The sequence below is a fragment of the Euwallacea fornicatus genome, chromosome 18 (assembly GCF_040115645.1).
Source record: "Euwallacea fornicatus isolate EFF26 chromosome 18, ASM4011564v1, whole genome shotgun sequence".
NCBI lineage: Eukaryota > Metazoa > Arthropoda > Insecta > Coleoptera > Curculionidae > Euwallacea > Euwallacea fornicatus.
In genome coordinates this window covers 2,113,624-2,134,313 of record NC_089558.1, presented here as the reverse complement: position 1 = coordinate 2,134,313, position 20,690 = coordinate 2,113,624, and the positions used below count along the sequence as shown (strand labels likewise).

Genomic DNA, 20,690 nt, shown 5'->3' with positions numbered 1-20,690 from the left:
CTGAGCTCCTTAATTTTAATTTTAATTGTTGATATCATTTCGTGCCGCTTCTTCCTTCGCTTTCTTCACTTTCTTCACTTCAAAATGCGGCGCGTAACACGTCGTTGAAGCATTTCAGGAGACGATGGCGCTCCGCAAAATATTAAAAAAACGTCAGTTAACCTGTGGTGGAAAGCACACAGTTTCGGTCATTCAAGGCGGAAAATGTTTTCACATTTTTGCCATTTTCTCGTGTACAGGGTCACTCCCCGTGTTTTCCCTCGACCCTAGAATCCTTGTTGTTGGAAATAGAAAAATATAGCTAAGACCAACGTTTTAGTCTTCATTGTGAATCGTCAGAATCCGCGATCGGATGAAACAAACGAGCATCGTGAGGCTGTCAAAAGATGGCAAGTTGTGTGTTTTTTTTGTTTTTAATAGAACACCCTGTATATTCATACCTTTTTGGAATCCGCTCGCCTCCCTGATTTCAAATACACATATAGTGTGACCCGTTTGTTTCGGTGTCTGCCTGTAAAAAGTTCATTGATTGTGCGATTCAGCCTGGAGTTTTTTTAATTATAGAGTTTGATAAACTGCATATTTTCGGCAAAAATGGCCCGGTTGATAGAAAATTCAAGGATTACTATGACAGTTTCTAGGAGCAAAATTTTAATAAATCGTATTAGCGATTTTTTTAGGAAAAATCTGTGCACGCCACTGGATTGACCACCTCTCAAAACTGGCCTGTACAAAATTGTATCGAAAAGTTTTAAGTAGTAACGATTTTGCAGAAGAACTAAAATTGAAGAGTTTAACATTGGCTAGAACAAATGTATATATATATATATATATATATATATATATATATATATATGTGTGTGTGTGTGTGTGTGTGTGTGACATCAGGGAAGCGAGCAGATTCCAAAACGATACAAATATACAGGGTGTTCTATTTAAAAAAACACAACTTGTCATTTTTGGACAGCTTTACGATGCTCGTTCTTTTCATCCGATCGCGGATTCTGATAATTCACAATATAAAACTAAAACATTTATTTCAACCATTTTTTTTTCTATTTCCAATAATAAAGATTTTCCGGTCGAGGAAAAATATTGGGAACAACCCTGTACGTCTTGAGTTAACTCTTTGAAATTTCATAAACCTACTTTTTTTCATAAAAAAAATTGCAAATAATCGAGAGCTGTTTACAGGGTGTTAGGTTTCTTTTTCCTCATGTACTACGTACTATTTTATGCTCTGTATTTTTTTGGAACGCCCTGTATGCATTCTGACGTTTAATATAAATTCGTTCTTGAATTCCTCAGGTTTTAGGCCTCTTGACTATTTCCGCATCTTTCACCGTTTTCATAAAAGTTGTAAATATATCTAATGATGCAAATTAAGAAAGTCCAGCGCACATATTCCGGGCTGTAATCTAGGCCATAGTGGAATTTCATCCATTTTAGTAATTTGTTTCGTTTTTTTTTACGTATACGAGAAAAAATGTTAAAATTTGCCTCCTGTATATTGAAAATTTTTGCCATGGGTCTATTAGCATTTTTTTAATTAGTTTTCAGAGTACTATCTCTTCCCGAAATATCCCCATAATGATATGTAATGCCCTTTGTATTTAGACCCGTAAGGGCCGATTACCATACAGTGTTAATTGAGTACGTGGCCAAACTTCAAGGGTGAATTCTTTGAGTGATTCTAAGACGAAAATATATATAAACAAGGATCCGATAATGCTTCGTTTTCAACATACACAAAATTGATGACGAATTCATTTTTTCGTTAAAATTTAAAAAATTCTTTAGCCGATTTTGTTGAAATTTGGCGGTGTTATTTATGCCTGTTATTGTTATTTAATTAACCCCTGACTTTCTAAAAAGTTTCATGTATTTTCCTCGTTGACCATTGTCATGACCACCTAAGTTACCAGATTTGAATCCGTTAGATTTTTTCCTTTGGAGGTGTGTAAAGTCCATCGTTTATAGAACTCCTGTCAAAAATGAAGAACTAATCCAACGCACACGGAATTCATGTAATCAGATAAGATATACACCGGGAATATTTCGACGTGTTCAGCAATCCATGTTAAACGAGCTGTTGCTTATATAGAAGTTAAGGGAAAGTATTTTCAGCAACTAATTTAAGCTTCGTGTTACTTATAGCATTTGTTTAAGTATAAAAAAAGTTAAAATTTATATTATATTATATATATATATATTATAAATTTATATTACATTAAAAACTGTCCCCAAATTTCAACGTCATATTAGTATCTTCTTGTTATTTACGAGATTTTTTGATATATTTAACGATAAAAAAAACATTTTACACTCTTATATCTTGAAAACGAAGCATTACTGAACCTACGTTTGTATAAATTTTCCTCCTTAAGAATCACTCAAAGAGGCGTCCCTTGCAGTTTGGCCACTTACGTAAATAACACCCCGCATATGAACAGGTTTAACTAGAAATTATATGAGGGACTATGGAGGCTCTGGAAGAGCTCTCTGATCTTCTGAGAAGTTTTCGTGAGTCCGTTATTCATGTAAACTCATTCCAAACACTTCATACGGCCAGTGGATGCTGTGCCCGAAAGGTCTTCCTGCGGTTTTTTCGTAATACACTGAAGGGAACATTCGCACCGTCTTCAAATCCTGTTTTACGGATCTCTGCTGTGTTGGCACCTGGTAAATATTTCAACTAACATAAACACATACTTCGCATTCTCTATTCAATTACTTCTTTACACAAAAGCATGTTTTTCAGACCAAAAACAACAAGGTCTGAATAGCGTTATACAACAATGGCCCATTTGCCTGCTTGTTGCAAAATGGGGCATTCAAATAAACCCATAAAAAACCCACCATTACGTTCTGCTGACATGAATCGTCAAATATGTACATATGTATGTATACAGTCACAGAAGTATTCGTACACCATTTAAATTGCTGGTATAACAAGAATTTGGGGATTGAAAGTAAAAAAATGACATTTGCAACGTGTGGGATGGCCCAAAGGATCTCCTTTTTTGTAATTTAATCGTTAAACATTAAATCAGATTTCACGCATAACGCAATATACCCTTATGTTACGCCTATGAACGTACACCATTATTTCTTGGGTAATACACCCGACACGACTTTCACCCCTTTTTTCGGTAAGAACTAAAATTTAAGTATATCCACGTTTTGTTAAATCGGCATAACTGCACCACCGCAATAGAAGATTAATCTTGATGTTCGTCTAATCTAAGTTTTAGACTCTAAATATGTCTACAGGGTGTCTGAAAAAAACGTTCCAAGCTTTTGAGAGGTGCCTCTAGAAATTAAAATAGTTCTTGTAAACATACTTCAAAAAGAGCTTTTTAAAGGGGCTAGAACCCCTTAAAGGGCAAAATCCGAAGGTAGTTTTTTGAAATATTTTCAAAACGGTTCACGCTAGACTGAAGAGTGCCATATAGGGTCCACAGCTTTGCCATATGAGTCGTATATTTCGGTTTACTGCCCTGTTGGAAATATGTAGAGTCTGGGACATAATTGGAGTTTTTCAGTGCTCTGCTTAAAATTTTTTTTGAGAATATTCAAATAAACAGTTTTCTTCATTATGCTGTCAATAAATGCAAAACTTTCAACACCGCTGAAAGGCATTCACCTCACATGAAGCGCTACCACCTCTATGTTTAACGATCGTATGGAGGTTTTTCAATTCTAGTTCTGTGTTAGATCTTGTCCAAGTGCAACCTCGACGTCAGATTAAAAACTTTTGAATTTGCATTGATCGAAAAATAAATTTTTATCCGGAAAATTATTGTTCCGATCAATGGATCCCTTGGCAAAATTTAAACGCTTCTTCTGATTTATGTTGCTAACATAAGGTATACTTTTGACTACTCTAGCTTTATAGCCAGCGCTATGAAGGATCCTACGTACTGTTTTAGAGCTAATATCTTCTTTATCTTCTTCTTTTATTACAGCAGCAATTTCTGAGACACTTCTTTGAAGATTGGGTTGTATTATTTTTACTACTTCGCTCTCTTCCCTAACGGGCTGTTTTCTAGGTCGTCCAATTTGGGATTTATTTAGAAAGTTATTGTCATTTTCAAACATCTTTATTCTAATTCGTATTGTAAAATGGTCCTTCTCTATACAGGGTGTCCAACCAATATGGGTCGCTACCCGTATCTTGGAAACTGTGACTAGGAAAAAGTTGAAACTTGGGCATCATGCTCAAGTGGTGCTTAAAAATATTTTCATGAAAATACCACTTCCGGTTGCACCGGAAAGGAATGTCAACTCGCTTATTTTAAATGGAACGTCCTATATGTTATAACAAATTTCGATTCGGTGGAACATTATGAATATTTCTCGTGTATTGTGTTCTATACCTAATTTTTGCGGTTTTCGAGATAATTAAAATTTTCTAAAAGAAATTAGAGTTTCAGCTATGAATTTATTTTCTGATAATTCGAAAATGGCTAAGTGTTCTGCAATGAAATTCTGCGTTATTGTACAAAATGCCTTACAGTCCTTGGATCGGTGAGTTAAATCAAGTTTTTTCGTACACGGCACTCAAAAAAGGAGTCCAAAATTATCGTTCAAGAATTGTAAAAAACTCAAATTTTTTAAATGGGAACCCCCCATTTTGTCAACGAATATATGTTTAACACCAAAATTAAGCATTACTTTCAATTCAGTTGTCTATATCTAAATCCAACCGTTTTCATTTTATTTAAAAAAAAACGCTTTTAAATGTTCAATACTTAACAATTTATTTTAGGTAATGTCTAGAGTTACTAGGTGGCGCTGCTCGCCAGAATTTAAGTATGGCGGCACTCGTAAATTATTCAAACGAAGATTATCTCAATATGTTTATTATTTATGGTTGGATGTAACAAAGTATTAACCAGAAAATGTCGGACATTTGGTATTCGATATACAGAAAAACCGAAGCCATCACGAAAACTCCTCAAACGCATAATAGATCATTTTAAAACAAGGAGATCTCTCAAAGCATCTTACAGAAGAAAGAAACCTATTGTTGACGATTGTTGCGCCACCTGGTAACTTTAAACGTTATTTAAAATAAACTGTTAAGTACTGAACAGTGAAAAGTGTTTTTTTTTTTAATAAAATGAAAAGGGTTAGATTTAGATATACACAATTGAATTGAAAGTAGTACTTATTTTTGGTGTTAAATATGTATTCGTTGACAAAATGGGGGGTTCCCATTTAAAAAATTTGAGTTTTCTACAATTCTTGAACGATAATTTTGGACTCCTTTTTTGAGTGCCCTGTACGGAAAAACTTGATTTAATTCACCGATCCAGGGGTTGTAAGGCATTTTGTACAATAGCGCAGAATTTCATTGCAAAACACTTAGCCATTTTCGAATTATCAGAAAATACATTCATGGCTGAAACTCTAATTTCTTTTGGAAAATTCTAAATATCTCGAAAACCGCAAAAATTAGGTATAGAACACAATAAACGAGAAATATTCATAATGTTCCACCGAATCGAAATTTGTTATAACATATAGGACGTTCCATTTATAATAAGCGAGTTGACATTCATTTCCGGTACAACCAGAAGTGGTATTTTCATGAAAATATTTTTAAGCACCACTTGAGCATGATGCCCAAGTTTCAACTTTTTCCTAGTCATAGTTTCAAAGATACGGATAGCGGCCCATATTCGTTGAACATCTTGTATTAGCAAGAACTAGTAAGATTTATCTTCTTTTCGTAAGTTTATAATTATTTTTCAGTCAGAAATTTCTGTTTCTTGGGCCTTGACTTTATGTATTGTAAATTTTTAGTGTTTGTACACTCTAAATGAAACAAAAACATTTTTTTTGTAATTTTTTCTTTGTAGACGATAAATGTGTGTAAAAATACTTATACTATTAAGTGTGCCCATAATTGTGTTCATGGATTTTCTGTACTTTATTTTTTGTTTTGTAAATTGCGTTTTTTTCTATATTAACAATTTTTTTTCTCAGAAAATCTACTTTATGGTAAATAGTATTAAATATAAATTTTTTACTTCTGTCGTTATTTTTAAATCTGTAAAAATTAGTTATTGTGGGTTAGAAATTCTGCCGTGCCAATACTTTTGTCTGTCACTCTATAGGGTGTCCCAATCTCAACGTCCCTATACCTATTTTATGGCAACGGAAAGTAATATCAAACATTTAATCTATGGATCGTCAATGGGGTTAGATGATTTCAGTCTCGACCCGAAATCGTTTATAAAATGACGGAGTAACGAGCTATGACGTTATCAATGATATTTTTCCCATGCACATACCCAAATTCTGACAATATTATATGGATTCTATTTCTTTACATAACTTTTGTTAAATAATTTTTTTCTTATGTCTTCTCGTTTAAAAATTATAAGCAAATACATTTCGGCATTATTGCAAAAATGTGTGGTTTTACAACAAGAACTAAACAAACAACGATTATTTAGTTTTTAGAAAACTAAATAATAGAGAGAAATAAAGTAAATATTATATTTAATTTAACATATATTCGATATGACTTGCCCCTTCTGGATAGTACATTTAAAATATTCGCCTAACTTCCGTCTCAGTAGCTTTTATTAATATTTCGTCCTTCAACTTATTGCAAGCAGTTCATATTTCCTTCTTTAAGTATTCGAAACTCTTTGAAGGGCTCTTCTAAACTTTAATTTTGAGAAATACCCACAAGAAAAAGTCCATGAGAGTTAAATCAGGGAACGTAGCCCCTGCGAACGCTCGTTAATGTTAATAGAGTTTTGTCCGAATGTGTTATTTAGACACTCTTACATAATGCACAGTCTAACAAACTCGACATAGGAATAAATTAAGGCTAGTTGGATGTTTTCGGATTATCGTGTCAAAATTTTACACAAAAAAGTTTGATCAAAAAATAGGCCTGGGTACTCCCCGCAAAACGTTACGCCCCTGTTTATAAACGAACTCTTATTGTAAAAACATTCCAGATCCAATTTTATGGCTACCTACCAAATTTCAACATTGTGACTTCCCGGTCACCAGTTAAGGTCAAAAAAACCACTTTGCCGGCCTCACCTTCATGTCGCCATAACTTTCTTAAGGAACGATTTAGAAAGAAAGTATATAAAATTTCATCTTATATTAATGCGCAGGACACGCCCCAGAGGTGGCGCGTACTTTTGCATCACCCTGTATTTTTACGATGGTCCTTGAGACGTTTCGCTTGTAGGTTTTAAACGAGGACATATAAGGAAAAATTTCTTTGTCAGTTGTAGGGTGGAAAAGTAGTATAATTCTGTCACAATTTGGGCATGTTCCTGGGAAAAATATCATTGATGGCGTGATGAGTCGTTGCTCCGGCATCTTAGAACCGAACTTCTTCAGGCCGACATGGAGATCATTCGACCACACGAAAGACCCATAGTTTAGATTTTTCATACTACTTTCAGATTCCACAAAGTAGGTATAGGGGCGTCGAGTTTGAGCCACCGTGTACACGGGCGTAACATAGGGGTGCATTACATTATACATAGATTCGGATTTTACTATTAAATTACGACAAAGGAGATCCTCTGGACTCTCTTACATATTGCGTATGCGTGTTAATTCTCAATGGCAATCCCCAAATGCTTGTTACACCAGCAATTTAAATGCTGTACGAATGCTTTTGTGACTGACTGTATTGTTGATATCGCTCCTCAAAAATGTCCAACGATATCAATTACGATTTCTAGTCATGCACTAGATCGTATATTTATTATGGCTTATCAAGGGATAATGCCCCTATGGCTGCACCTGGCCGTTGTTTTGGCCATTAGCAGCTCCAGCACTGTTGTTGGTGAACGTTGTTATTGTGGGAGATTTTTGGATCTCCGATAAGTCATGCACGTCGAAGACTCTCAAAGTTCGTCTACGATGGCTCTTGACTTTTCAACACTCGAGAACCATACGTACCATCTTTGGTACCATCAGCGAGCCAGTCTAAGAGACAACTTATCGCCTCCCCGACAATTTAAAAAATAAATATTTGTCGAGTTCTTCAATAATGTTTGTGTTGGTATAGCTGAATAAACTACGGTGTAATAACTACACTAATCCATCCGAGGATTAAAATAACAAATACATAATGCAACAGGATATGCGGGACTCATTCGACAATTTTATTGAGGCACTTTGTTTCTTTATGGTCCCTTGTATCGCCGATGCAGATGAAGAGAAACGCCTTTTATAGCTTTGTTCAGCTCTGCTATAGCTGCAACGACCTGAGTAATGCATATTACATTGACGACCTAATTACCCTGGTCCAGTCCACAACAGACGTCTGTTAAATATTGGGCATTATTGCCAGTCTGTAACGATCCAGAATCGAGCTTTAGCCTTAGCATATTAACCTCATTTTGAATTTATGTTTCCTAATTGAATTTGGAACTCGAGAGAGACAATAATTGGCTGAGATTACTATGAGTACAACGAACATCCACGAGATATCAATTATGAATTGCATTTGCCAAAAAGTCATAATTTATCAGGGAAGACTTATAGCTCGTTAGGCTCCTTCCAGATACATCCAGAGGGTTCACAAGCCGGTGATTTATTTATTTAACTTGGGAAAGTATGCGAACTGCTCGGAATGATTAACTTTTAAATGCGTCCAATAAATCAAGGGAAAACTGTTACACAAGTAGTTAATTGTTTATTCAAGACTTTAGAGATTTACTTTTAACTAGGCGTCTAAGTACCTTTAGATGAATAGTCCGACGAGACATCGGCTATTTTGGGATCGATTTGGCGGAGTTTGGGGCGCCTATGAATGATGGAGCTAATTTAGTTTTCGGTTAAAAATAATTAGTGGAAAAATCTGGCATATTAAACGTACGATTTTACCAACCGAACGTGAAGAATTACGACAGCAATGCCGCGAAGGTGCTCAGGCTGCGCCTCTGAGACCCCACGAGGACCCTAACGATATTAACGGATGGTTGAGCCGCTAACCCGGGGCCAGATGGGGACGTGGGACTCGACGGAAGTGAACCCTCTCCTGAAAATTACTTTAAATTGGCGGCGGTTTCCGGGGAACTTCTGACTTCACAGACTCAAGAATAACAACCCCGATGTAAATTTAGGGGGGTTGATTGACGGTGAGACCATAAACCTGAAGTGAGTTTTTGAGACGTGAATCAGCAGCAAAGCTGCCAACCCGAACCAACTCGGCTAATAAAGAAAAAATTGGGCTGGGTTGGTGTCCGTCTATGATACAGAGTGTTTATTGATGAATTGGTAAAAAATGGAATGGGTAAATAATGAGCTTACCCTAAGATAAAAACTTCTTATCAAGGCATGTGCTAAATCGCGTACATTTCGATTTACAGGGTTTGAAGTGTTTTTTTTTTTCAATTTGCATTAATCTCACTGTTATTTGTTAAGACAAGTAACTCGGCATCGGCAGTAACAATCAGTTTGGCACTACGAATAAAATTAAATAGCAATTATTTGAAATATTCTACGGGGCGTTATTTTTTTCGTGGTCGCCGTCGACATTTTATATCAGAATTTTTTTCACGCCATTTTCACATTTCTTTTACTGGGGACAATAGTTTAAGAACCATTTGAAAAAACTAGAACTCCTTATTTTGGTTTTAATCAAAGATATTGCTCAAAATCTCCTCGTACCAAATTGCGAGGTTCCACCCTTCTTCTCGTGGACTCTATGAAAAATTCCAGGTGTATTTCTAAGAATTTGACGAGCATTTATAATTCTATTCCTCAACTCTTCTCCAGTCCCCACTGGCGTAGGAGATCTAAAGTTTTTAAAGATCCCCACGCGAAAAATCTAAATCATTTAGGTCGGGCGGCGGCGGAGGTCAAGGTTGCGGACTTTTATCAAATCTCTGCCATATCCTTCGGCCAATGAGGGTGAATATGATTAGATATTTTTACATAGAAGGACAATAGCCCAGAGGATTCCATCCCTCCGTGCTCTCAGTGACGCCTCAGCAAACGGGAGATGTTTGCATTTCTTCAGGAAATCCCGGGAAGAAATCGACACTCTCAGATCGAGTGGCGTTACTCCTGAACTTAACACTGTTAGACCTAACTCCTCCGCGCTTCTCCAGTTGGTCCCCTTGGTGGGAAAAAAATATTATAAAACGTGAAAATTGACCACGTTTGTTCCCTTCGTTATTATTTGACAACTCTCCCTGCAAATTTACAAAACAGAATAGCGACCGAATTTCCATTCAAATGCGCCATTAAAGCCTGAGGTTCAATTATTTAAATGCATTTTCGTTCCCCTTTTTTGTCACATTATTGTTGAACGCATTATGGAGAATTGTAATCGGTGGCAATGGAAACGTGTACTGTGCTTCTTGAAACGGAAAGAACAATTAACGACAAACCAGTACCGGCCTTACAGAGTGAGGGAGGAAGAGGGGCGATGGATTTTTTTGCAAGAAAAAGTAAAGTCGATAATGGTTGTCTAATATAGAAACGTCGCATTTACTGCAGAAGATATAATATAAAGTAGAAATGACCCAGGGCCGCCGGCTTTGCTGATTGGAGATTTCTCTTGGGGGTAGAGTGGTGGCGATTAAAAATTTCGACCAATGGCCAGACATTCTGAGGCCGGCCCTGCTGCAATGGAAAAATAAAGAAAATTGAACTTATTACGAGGGTGGTCGGAGCTCGAAAGCGCTTTTCGAAGGCACTGCAGATCGCGCTCTCCTATCCATGCCTGGTACCTGTGGCATAGACAGAGAGCAATGAAGGAAAAATCGAGGGACAAAACCTTCCCGGAGAAGAATAAAACTGACAAATAACCAACGATAAGACAGAAAAGCATCAATCTTTTCTAGTATGAGAAATGACAAATTTACGAGCTCCCTATAAAAATGCCCCATTATTCCTTTGGTTTATCTTTCACGTAGTGTAGCACTTAATTAGTGTCAGTGACGTTAATAACGTGTTAAAAACTGAATATGTTAAACAGTTAATTAAAGCAATACATCATGTCCTGCGGGTTGCGACTTTTTCCCTGAATAAATCATTAGATTATTTATTGATTCTCAGCGGCTTTTGTTTCATAAGCAGGGCCGGCGTTAGCAAGTCCGGAGACTTGCCCCCCCCCGCACACCAGGCCGATACTGTTAATTGGTGCAGTATTATAGTACCATTTCATTTCTAAAGATATAGACCAAGATTGATGATTGTGAAGAAAACATAGGTAGCCCGATTGCAGGAAATTGATAAAGGTAGGAAAATCTGTTAACATTCAACGACGTTTTTGACAAGAATGTGTGGGAATAGACGAGGATTCGGGCTTCGTGGGACGTCGCAGACTACCATCTTAGACTACGTTGGGAGTAGACCATTAAGTGGGCTGCTTATCTGGTCAGGATGGGTTAATTAGGTAAGTTAGAGATGCTGATTGAAATCTTCATTAAAGAAAACAAGAGTAATTAAGGTACTCGGTGGGAAAGAGAAAGAAACGGTCTTTGTGGGGGATAATCTGAGTACATTATGCATTCGTCAGCACCAAATTCTTATGTCTGTTTAGAATCAAATTAGAAAGTATCAGCGGCGATTGTCTCAAAGGACAATGTCATCTGTCATTGATTGTTTAAGTGCGGCAATAAAGATTTCGCACTTAGAGAATGTACCCAGAACTTCAATAACTTCTGTATGCGTTCACTGTCTAGACAAATAATAACCTATTTACGTGCCGCATGGTTATTGTCCCGACTTTATGATCAGTAAATGTTTAATAATTAGAGATGCATATTGTTAATCTTTATGTGCTTCGCAGAAGTGATGATTTTATTGCTTATTTTCTTCTAGTTTATGGAAAGTTAGATATTGCATATCAAACAAGAGAATGTTCGTGACGAGTCGCTAGGATAGATTGGCCAGAATTGGAATCTCACTCAAGGCGGTCCCGGCCTTACGAGGGCGAGGTCAGGCCATGGACTCGCTGTGAGTCAAGGCAATGCGTTCTTCAATAGAACCTTCCGCCAATCCAGACAAGGTAATTCTCAACGGAACTTTATATGTTTAATAAAGGACCTTCCAAAAATTCCTCTCCTTGGCAATTCAGATCGACGATAAATCATAGAAACTTCCAGGGTCGGACAAAATTAAATTGACTTTAACAATTTTGTTTCAAGGGTCAAAACTAAAACAGTAACGACATTATGAAGGGGACGATGTTGGGCGATGCCCCGGAGGAGCTGACTTTCCTGGTCGCTAGTTTTTCTTGAGGGTAGGTGGGCGGTAATAAAAAAAATTGCCCAGGGCACCGGGATTGCTAAGGCCGGCACTGATTAGAATGCACACATACGTGCTTTGTTATTAGTCTTCGTTTTTATCCGAATCACCTAAATATCGTCTTTCAATAGAAAACTTATCGGTTTTGGCTGATTGGGGAGGCGACAAAATTCGATTAACTACCTTAACTTTGTCCTGCAGAGACGTCCTATTGAGATAACGTTTTTTTCAATTTTTTATAACATTTATTCTAGGAAATGTCATCTGGAACAGATGTATTTGTCCATTAATTTGAAAAAAACAATTACGGTTAGGAAAAAGAGCAATCTAAGTATTTCATATGTGAGCAGTTTAATTTATCAAAACAACGGTGGTATCTTTTACAATAAAAAAAATTCTGTCTTTCAGGGACTATGTCTAATTTAATACGGCGAGGTATACCTCGAAAAAGCTCTGTAAGACTTGATAGAAAAATAAAACCGTAATTCAAGAAAAAGCCCTGGATATCTGCACCTCGTATTTGCGGTGGATGAGGCCATATTGGCCTTTCTTCTCGAACTGTCCAGAAAACTCGGATTACATTTTGGATTTCGCGTCCAGCGACCATTGCGAGAATTGCTTCTGTTGAAGAAAAACAAGGACGCTAGACCGATGCACGTAACGCTTCATCTTCATTGGTGTGTAGAAGATTGGAAAACAGCGCTGTTTAGTGATGGAAGCTAGTTCACTTTGATCGGTACCGAAGGATTACCATATCTTCATCGATCAATTGGGAAAGGGCTCGATTCTAGATACGTTGGATAGGATCATACGCAGGCGATAACACCATGGTTTAGGGCCCTTTCGCTGGTTGGAGTATGGGTCCTACGCACAGATTTACTGGGAAAATGAATCGCTTTATGCACTGGAATGTAGCGCTTGTAGAAAGTATTGGAGCATGATTGCAGTTTTCATAAACTAGATATTTAAAAAAAAATGCTGAAACGCATATAATTTTAATTAAAAAGAAGCATTTAATGCATTATTTTCGATTTTCAAATTTTTCACCTGTCTCCAGCTACCACTACTAACTTTTAATGTTCAAGTAAGTACTTATTGTAATTTAATAAGGGATACAACGGTATGTTCAGAAGCAAAACTTGATCTACAGTTTCATTAAAAAATTGAACAAAGGGCGCGCCCTAAAAATATTCGAAGTTGCAATATTTGCTTCCTAGATAGATAATTCGTTCTTATTTCACTTGTAAAGAAAGTGAAAGAGCGACTATAAGACACAATTTTTTGGATAGGAAATATTTGGATTTTCATGGAAATCATTAGTAGTCGAATTCAATTGTTAGGCATCTACCACAGTTAGACTAAAAAAAAAGATGACCCTTCATCTGATAAGCAAAAAATTTAAATTTTAGTCGTTTTGGGGGTATGGTGACCACACAAGAACTCACAAAAAGATGTGCCTCATCGTAAAGAGATATATTCGGATCGACCTATTGAGAGAAGTGCAGGTATTTGAATTATTAAAAAAATCTATCGATCGATTTTTCGTGGGATCCCTTAAAAGGTTCCACTTACAAAAATGCAGAACAAAAAAATTTAGATAATTTACGACATAGAATTTAAACAGAATTAGAAGTAATAACAGAAGTGGATAATTTCATAATAGAGTTCGAGGAACGACCGAGTCATTGCAAAATTGTAACTGCAGATCAATTTGAGCATTTATTATGGAAACTTCAATTTTGTTTGATGTCATAGTGATTTACTTTGTTCTGAAGGAAACTCTAGATACAATTTTAGTTCCGAGTACACCTCCGTATCCCTTATTGAATTACCTTTCATTTGATGCACTACAATGGGTACGTTTCCATATGAAAATAAAAAGTTAGTAGGGGCAGCTGCTTAGGGGTGAAGAATTTGACCATCAAAAACAATGCATTAAATGCCTTTTTTTTAATAAAATTATACGTGTCTAAGCATTTTTTAATAATATCAGGTTTATGAAAGTTATAGAGGTTGCTGCAACAATTTTTATAGCCGCTGTATACTGGATGCGCCACTATCGTACATTTTTCAGCATGAAAACGCACTTTGAAAATCGTAAAATTATTTAAAACGTGTGTGTTCTGAACCGGCCTGCCGAGCCTTCGGATTTGGACTCGATCGACAACCGTTGGGAAGTCGTGGAAAGAAATACGAACCAAAAAAATGGAGGACAGCTCTTTGAAGATGTCGAAAATTTTTGGATATCCATCGGTCCGACGAAATTTATTTAAGTTAACATATGAACATTAACATTTCCCGGTGGTTAAATCGATTTTGTCCGAGACTGTGAATTCGTGTCGCTCACGGTGTGCTAAATCACTTAAACAAGCTAATAAAACAAATGTTTGCTCCTATCACAGGTACGTCAATACAACAAGGTTAAACCATATTTACATTAAATAAAGATTTATGGTTTTCCAGAAGCTGAAGTCCGCTGTAAAGCTGCTCTAGACCAAATAAACATACCTAGGAATGGGAAGAATAATATTTTTATATTTCCGAAGTTAACGGGACTTAATAGGCATGTTTCCACCGGTATTTTTAGAATGCTTTGGTCTTCAGACTTTTGTACCGGCGAAGATTTTCCTTATCTCACGTGCTGGACACAAGCACACGTAATCATCTAATATGAACTTAAAGCATATGACAACTGCACGAAAGCGTACAAGACTCCCGTATACGTCTGAAAGGAAGTAATGGCACTTAACATAGTTGCCATAATAAATAGTTGCTTAACGGTAGGAAAACTTAGTAAATTTAATTATCACTAAACTAATGTAATTAGAGAAAACCAGAAGTTAACGAGTGGAGCAAATATTGTAAAATAAAATCTCGGCCTTATCTCACGAGGGTAATGAATTACTATTACGGCCGTGTAAACACGCGCATTATGGCACATTTCAATCCACACATCAATGGAGATCTGGGTGGAAGTAATGGAAAAAGATCGTCGGGTTTTCAACACAATAAGCTATTTCACGACGTGATGGCCACTGCAGCTTGGCACAGTTTCAAATGCATCTATTTCACTTGACTTTTATCGCAAAAAATCCTATAACCCACAATGTATGGCGTAGAAGTGCATCGTTTAGGTTGTTCTGAAATATTTCAGACGATAAAGCGTGTTGCTTACATGGAAAACAAGATCTTTCGAGTATTTATGCTAATATTATTGATGACCATTAATCAGGATTAGGTGGCATGGGGTACAGATGTATTCAATAGGCAGCTAGGAGTGTTGGTGATAAATTCGCTGTATTAGAATAATTGGAAATCAGATCTTAACGGCTGTCGCTAAACCATTAAAGTTACTAAGACTCCGTTAGTTAATAATTCACTTTGCTAGGAACGAGAAACTACGAGGACAGATTCTAGGACTCCATCAAGCGTTTGGCCCCTTGTGACTCCATATTTTGTGAATGAATTTCGAGGCAGGTAGAACCGTCCCGTGGTTCTCTGACATGACAATACCATAATTTATATCCACCCATGCCATATGTGTGCTACTCCACTAATCTTGCAAGCAAAGGTCAGGCTGCTATTAAATAATTGGTAAGCTACCTGTTCCCGGGTCTTTATTTGTGCAGATCGTTTGTCAGTAAGGCAAATGGCCGGTAAAGAGGTCCAAAAAATGACATTTCTGCCTGGGTTAAGTCTTTATTCCCCGGGAAGTTTGGAGCGAGATTAATGTCTTTGGGATTTCAATGAGAAAGATCCATTCAATGTTTAGGCATGTGTTCAAGCTCGTCACCAAACCGTCACTCCTACGAAAACATCGAATCTAAGCAAAATCTAACTCAAACAAAATTAACGCGATAACTCACCCGAAAGACTTTGCGGTGGGTTTAAATGCCATATTAATGTCAACAAAGTGTTTTGGGCATGAATAAATTATCCAAACTGATTTGATTGCTCCCTTCCGGTAGCTGTTTAGATTTAAATTAGATACTATCCAAAACTATTATTCTAATCGAGAATAATCGGTCGATGTGACTTTGTGTTTTCGTTCGAATTAATTAACTTTCGAATTCATTAGAGACTCCCTAGGCATTCAATTTCCATAGTTTCCCGTCGACGGAACAACTCGTGAGTGAGAACTGCTCGGCTAGAGCGAGGACTTTAAACCCGCGTTCACTCTTCTCAGCTTTTCTATTCATCAAAGAGCACTAAATCCGGTAAGTTCGGAGGTCTTCTTCGAAAGGTCGTTGAAAACATGAAAATTTATCGTTTGAGCAAGTGAAGACGCTCCGCCAAGTAAAGACAATCTAGAGACACTCCGAGAGTGTCAAACTCGGATTTTGACAGGGTCATTTCGGCCTTAGTTAATTCGCGTAGGCTGCGGTTTTTGAATATTGCGCAGGCTCTAAGCTTTTCGACGTGTCTCCTCATTGAATTCAATCCCTCATTGGTCCTAACGAAACGGAATTACGGATACCTAATAGCGACAAGGCAATTAGGGAGATACGGACACCAATAAGTTTGGTAGACGTAAAATTGACTTCCACACCGGCGTGTCAGTTAATAAATTTCAAGTTATCTTAACTGTTCCTTTCAGTTAAGTCGGAGACGACACTGCGGGAACTTATCTATCTCTAATAATAAAACTGATATAAATTTATGGCTACTTTGGTGCTGCGAGTTATACGCTCCACGGAGATAGCCGGTTTCGCTAAGGAGCATTGCCCACATGAGATGAGTACTTACGTTCCTACAACTAATTTTTAAGAAATTCCCAGATAATACACAGTGTGCCATTGCAAAACACGATTTCTCAGAGTCGGACAAACCAAAGAGGAGATCAAACAATTATCTGAGACATCAATGTTTATTCTTATGGAATAATGAAGCTCAAACTAGATAATTATGCGGAAGATTGGTCCATTTCAAGTTATTTGTTTTGGAGGTAATATTGCCGAAGTGGTCTTGAGCGAGCAGTTATTCGGTCCAAAAGCAATCATATTATGTCTTTGTGTCGATAGGGGAAAGTGGGAAATGATGACCAATTAGGCAAAATCATATCTTGGAGATATTACGATTTAAAAATAATCTGAAAGAATGAATCAAGAGATTTATGTTTTTGAACAAAGTGTTTCAAAACGTATTAGACTTGTAATCATTTTGAACAGGGCCGGCCTTAGCTAGTTCGGTGCCCCGGCGAAAATATTTTATAACCTCCCTCCCCCCGGGAAGGCCCTTTCCTGGGAGAAGGCGGAGGCCTTTCCTCCAAGAATTTCCTGGTCTGCCACACTGGGTCGGCGACCAATCTCGTGCCCCATAAGGGCGAGTGTTCTTAACTCGGAGGGGGGCACAATATCTAAAAAAACGCTCGCAGAGGCAGTACAAATCCGAATTAATTTCCATAGAGCAACTTAGCCCGAAAGTCCGGAAGCCGATGGCACCAAATCCCATTTAAAGTGATTTTTAATTTCATCGTTCTCCGTAATAAAATGTGACGTTTCGGTAATGAGCAGCTTACCCGAAGAATGGGGCTTTCCGCTCCGATCCTGTTACTCGAAGCTCCATGAGCTCCTTACTATTTTAAACTCGAATTGGATATAATGAGCTTTGGATGGGGAATTCGGTTGAAAAGCCATTTCCAGGACGTGATCCCTGTTTTATAAACGAAACGAGTGCACCTAAAGGCTTTATATCTAGATGATATATTCACAGACACGCACCATGAAGATGTCAACTTCGTAGAAATAGGGGTGGTACAAAAATTATGGCAAAAATTTCACTGGGAATTCCTCAATGGAAAGCAGCCAGAGCTTTGATTGGCACTGGAGACTTGTCATGGATTGTTTGCTATGGAGTCGCCCAGTCCCACTACATCGGGCGCTTCTGAAAGAAATTGCACGTTGGATTGAAACCTCCAATCCTTTATTCGAACGATGTGTGCCGGGGGATATTTGAGATGAGACTTAAAAAGCGGCAGGTTTTTGTGCGAAGAGCAACTGGGTGATAATGGCTTACGAGGTATCCGAAAACCAGAACCCAGGGGCGCGACAAAGAACGTTCTCTTTAACATCACTTTCGGTACCCAATAATCACAATTTCTCTGCCATGGAGAGCATGAATCCCGACAGTGGCGGTTTTCATTCTGGATGACGCGTCTGCACGTCTGAGGTTCACTGGAGAGTCTGGACAGATGTGAGTAAAAAAAAAAGACACACCACTGGACCAGTGATGATCGGACTGACCATAGATTACTTCGTGCGGGGCATCGATTTATTGGCGGCAATAAAACGACAAAAGAATAAACGGTCATTAATAAAAATTCAGCGGTTGACGCACATTAATATTCATGACGTTTTCGAATTGCAGCACTCAAGACGGTGGTGCCCGGTGGTGCTAATTTATTTCAATAAAATAAATGCCCACACCACCGTCCTGTCCTGAAAAAGTTAAACGCCACTTTGCATGCCAGATTTAATCGGTCTTTCTCAGTTTTATCGAGATTTAATGCTGATTGAGAGCGGTTTTCAAGCCCTCAAAATGCAGGAAATGAAACAGGGTCCCGAGACTTTTCCCATCCAAAGCAACTCACCTATGTGCTCGAATAAACTGGATTTACATGACAAATTCCATGAATGGAGAAATTGCGAAGACAAACCACTATTTGAACTAACGAGGACATTTCCACAGGCTTTTGCAACCGGTCTCGCGGGTGCCAAAGAGCACAAATCCAGCCGAGCTCCAGAAACGGATACCCTGTATATGAAGCTTTCCGAATTGACTCGGCCCCTACTATTCACGTTGCTAATTTTGTGAGAATACAATGTGCCTGTTGCTCATATCTTCCTATTTTAATTCCCCGTTGCCTGCAAACTCCGACTTACCTTTACATTCATTGGCGTCCCGTGCAGTGGCCCTCCCCCAGGGCCGATCAAAATGAAAGGGTTTACATCGTTCACAATCCCTTCCGGCAGTGTTATGTTTACATTCACAAGCTAATTGTCCATCCCGACCGGTCACACAACGGCTCGCATGACCATTGCACTTGCAACGACCCCCCACTGCAAAGTCCGCCACGGCGTATTGATGGGTCACTTGATGGTACCCGTGTATCCCATTAGAGGCCATGTCTACCCCGACTTTGGTATTTGTGGGAGCGGGCTCGTTGTCCAAAACTTGCATCTCGTTAACCAGCTGCACTGAGGGCTCCCGAGTCAAGTTCTCCTCCTCGAAGCGCTGCTTGTTGTACATGTTTTCATCCACCAAGAGGTCCAAATCGTCAGAGATATCCTCCACTGGCATGTGCAGCCTGTTAAAGACCACTTTGATGTCAGTTGCAGTGACCCAGTCCTGGAGAACCGGGGAGTTGTCGAAGTCCAGAGCACTAGGACGTCCCTCAAGTGTGCTGAACGCGATTCTAGAGATTTGCCCGAACCCAAAAGAGTCACCCCCCGTGTAGCGATGAGCGTCAGTGCATCGAGCCTCCTGCTCATTGGCTTTTGTTATGGTAGCCCTATTAGGCCTCCCGTAAACTCTTCGACATTGACTCGAATAAAATTGAAAGGGCTGCCAAGTCTTTCCGTAATCCATGCTCTTGAAGATCGCTATCGAATCCGGCTTGGGAGTCAAAGGGCAGAACTGCAGGCTCACATATGTAAGCTCATATTTCTTTCCCAAGCTCAAAGTCAAAGTTACATTGTCGGGGGGGGCATCTATGGAGGTTACGGGAGGAAGAGGGTCGCTCCTCCAGCACGTCACGTTATTGGGGTTGTTCAAATCCGTTAAGTGAACCGAAGGAAATCTATAGCGCGCTTGATGGTCATCACAAAGGTGGCATTGGGGGGTAGCCCCAGGCTCCGGGGATTCGCAATAATGCACGGGGGAGTGCACTCCGCACGTGGAAGAAGCTTTGACAGGAACCCCGAAGGCTGCATTGACGAAGTCCGGAATGCACCTTCGAGGACGCTCTTCGTCGTAACACGGATCCACCGGGGTCTGTTGCCCTTCAAACATTTTTAGGAAATTTTCGCTGATGCACAGACCCGGGCCCACAGCCAGAGCCAAAAGCAGGAGCAACACGTTCGAAGAAACCATGATTTTTTAAGCAAAAAATCTCAATATCCCATAGTTAGCCGAGTTCAAAAAGAAGACGAAAGCTCGCTCGGGAGCTTTCACGGTAAGCGGCGTCTCGCGTCGCTTCGACAGTGTCCGCCGTGTGACTGGCGAAGCGCTGTCTGATCAGACATATCCTGAGAGCGCCGCCCCTGAAGGGGCGCACACAACATCCAGTTTCTAAGTGCCGTATAAGATGACTTGGTAATTGATGATTGAGTCAATTAGGGCGAATTAGCGATGTCGACCGATATTAACGTTAAGAACCTATCGCTCTCGTTTATACCAGAAGGTAGTGAAGAAGAGAAAACTTCGCCATTAGGCTT

At 38.7% G+C, this 20,690-nt stretch overlaps 1 protein-coding gene and 1 long non-coding RNA gene across 2 annotated transcripts in view; one reads left to right on the top strand and one right to left on the bottom strand.

The window, feature by feature from the left end:
- The window catches only part of LOC136344915 (uncharacterized), a 70,872-nt gene extending 58,581 nt beyond the window's left edge, over positions 1–12,291 (top strand). The window contains exons 2-3 of the long non-coding RNA XR_010733050.1: positions 11,830–12,016; positions 12,156–12,291. This is a non-coding gene — a long non-coding RNA (uncharacterized lncRNA). The remainder of the gene's footprint in view (positions 1–11,829; positions 12,017–12,155) is intronic.
- Positions 1–20,455, bottom strand: part of NetA (Netrin-A) — a 106,834-nt gene extending 86,379 nt beyond the window's left edge. The window contains exon 1 of the mRNA XM_066292796.1: positions 19,137–20,455. Coding sequence (XP_066148893.1) covers positions 19,137–20,346 — 1,210 coding nt within the window. The 5' untranslated portion in view covers positions 20,347–20,455. The remainder of the gene's footprint in view (positions 1–19,136) is intronic.
- Between the last annotated feature and the right edge of the window lie 235 nt (positions 20,456–20,690).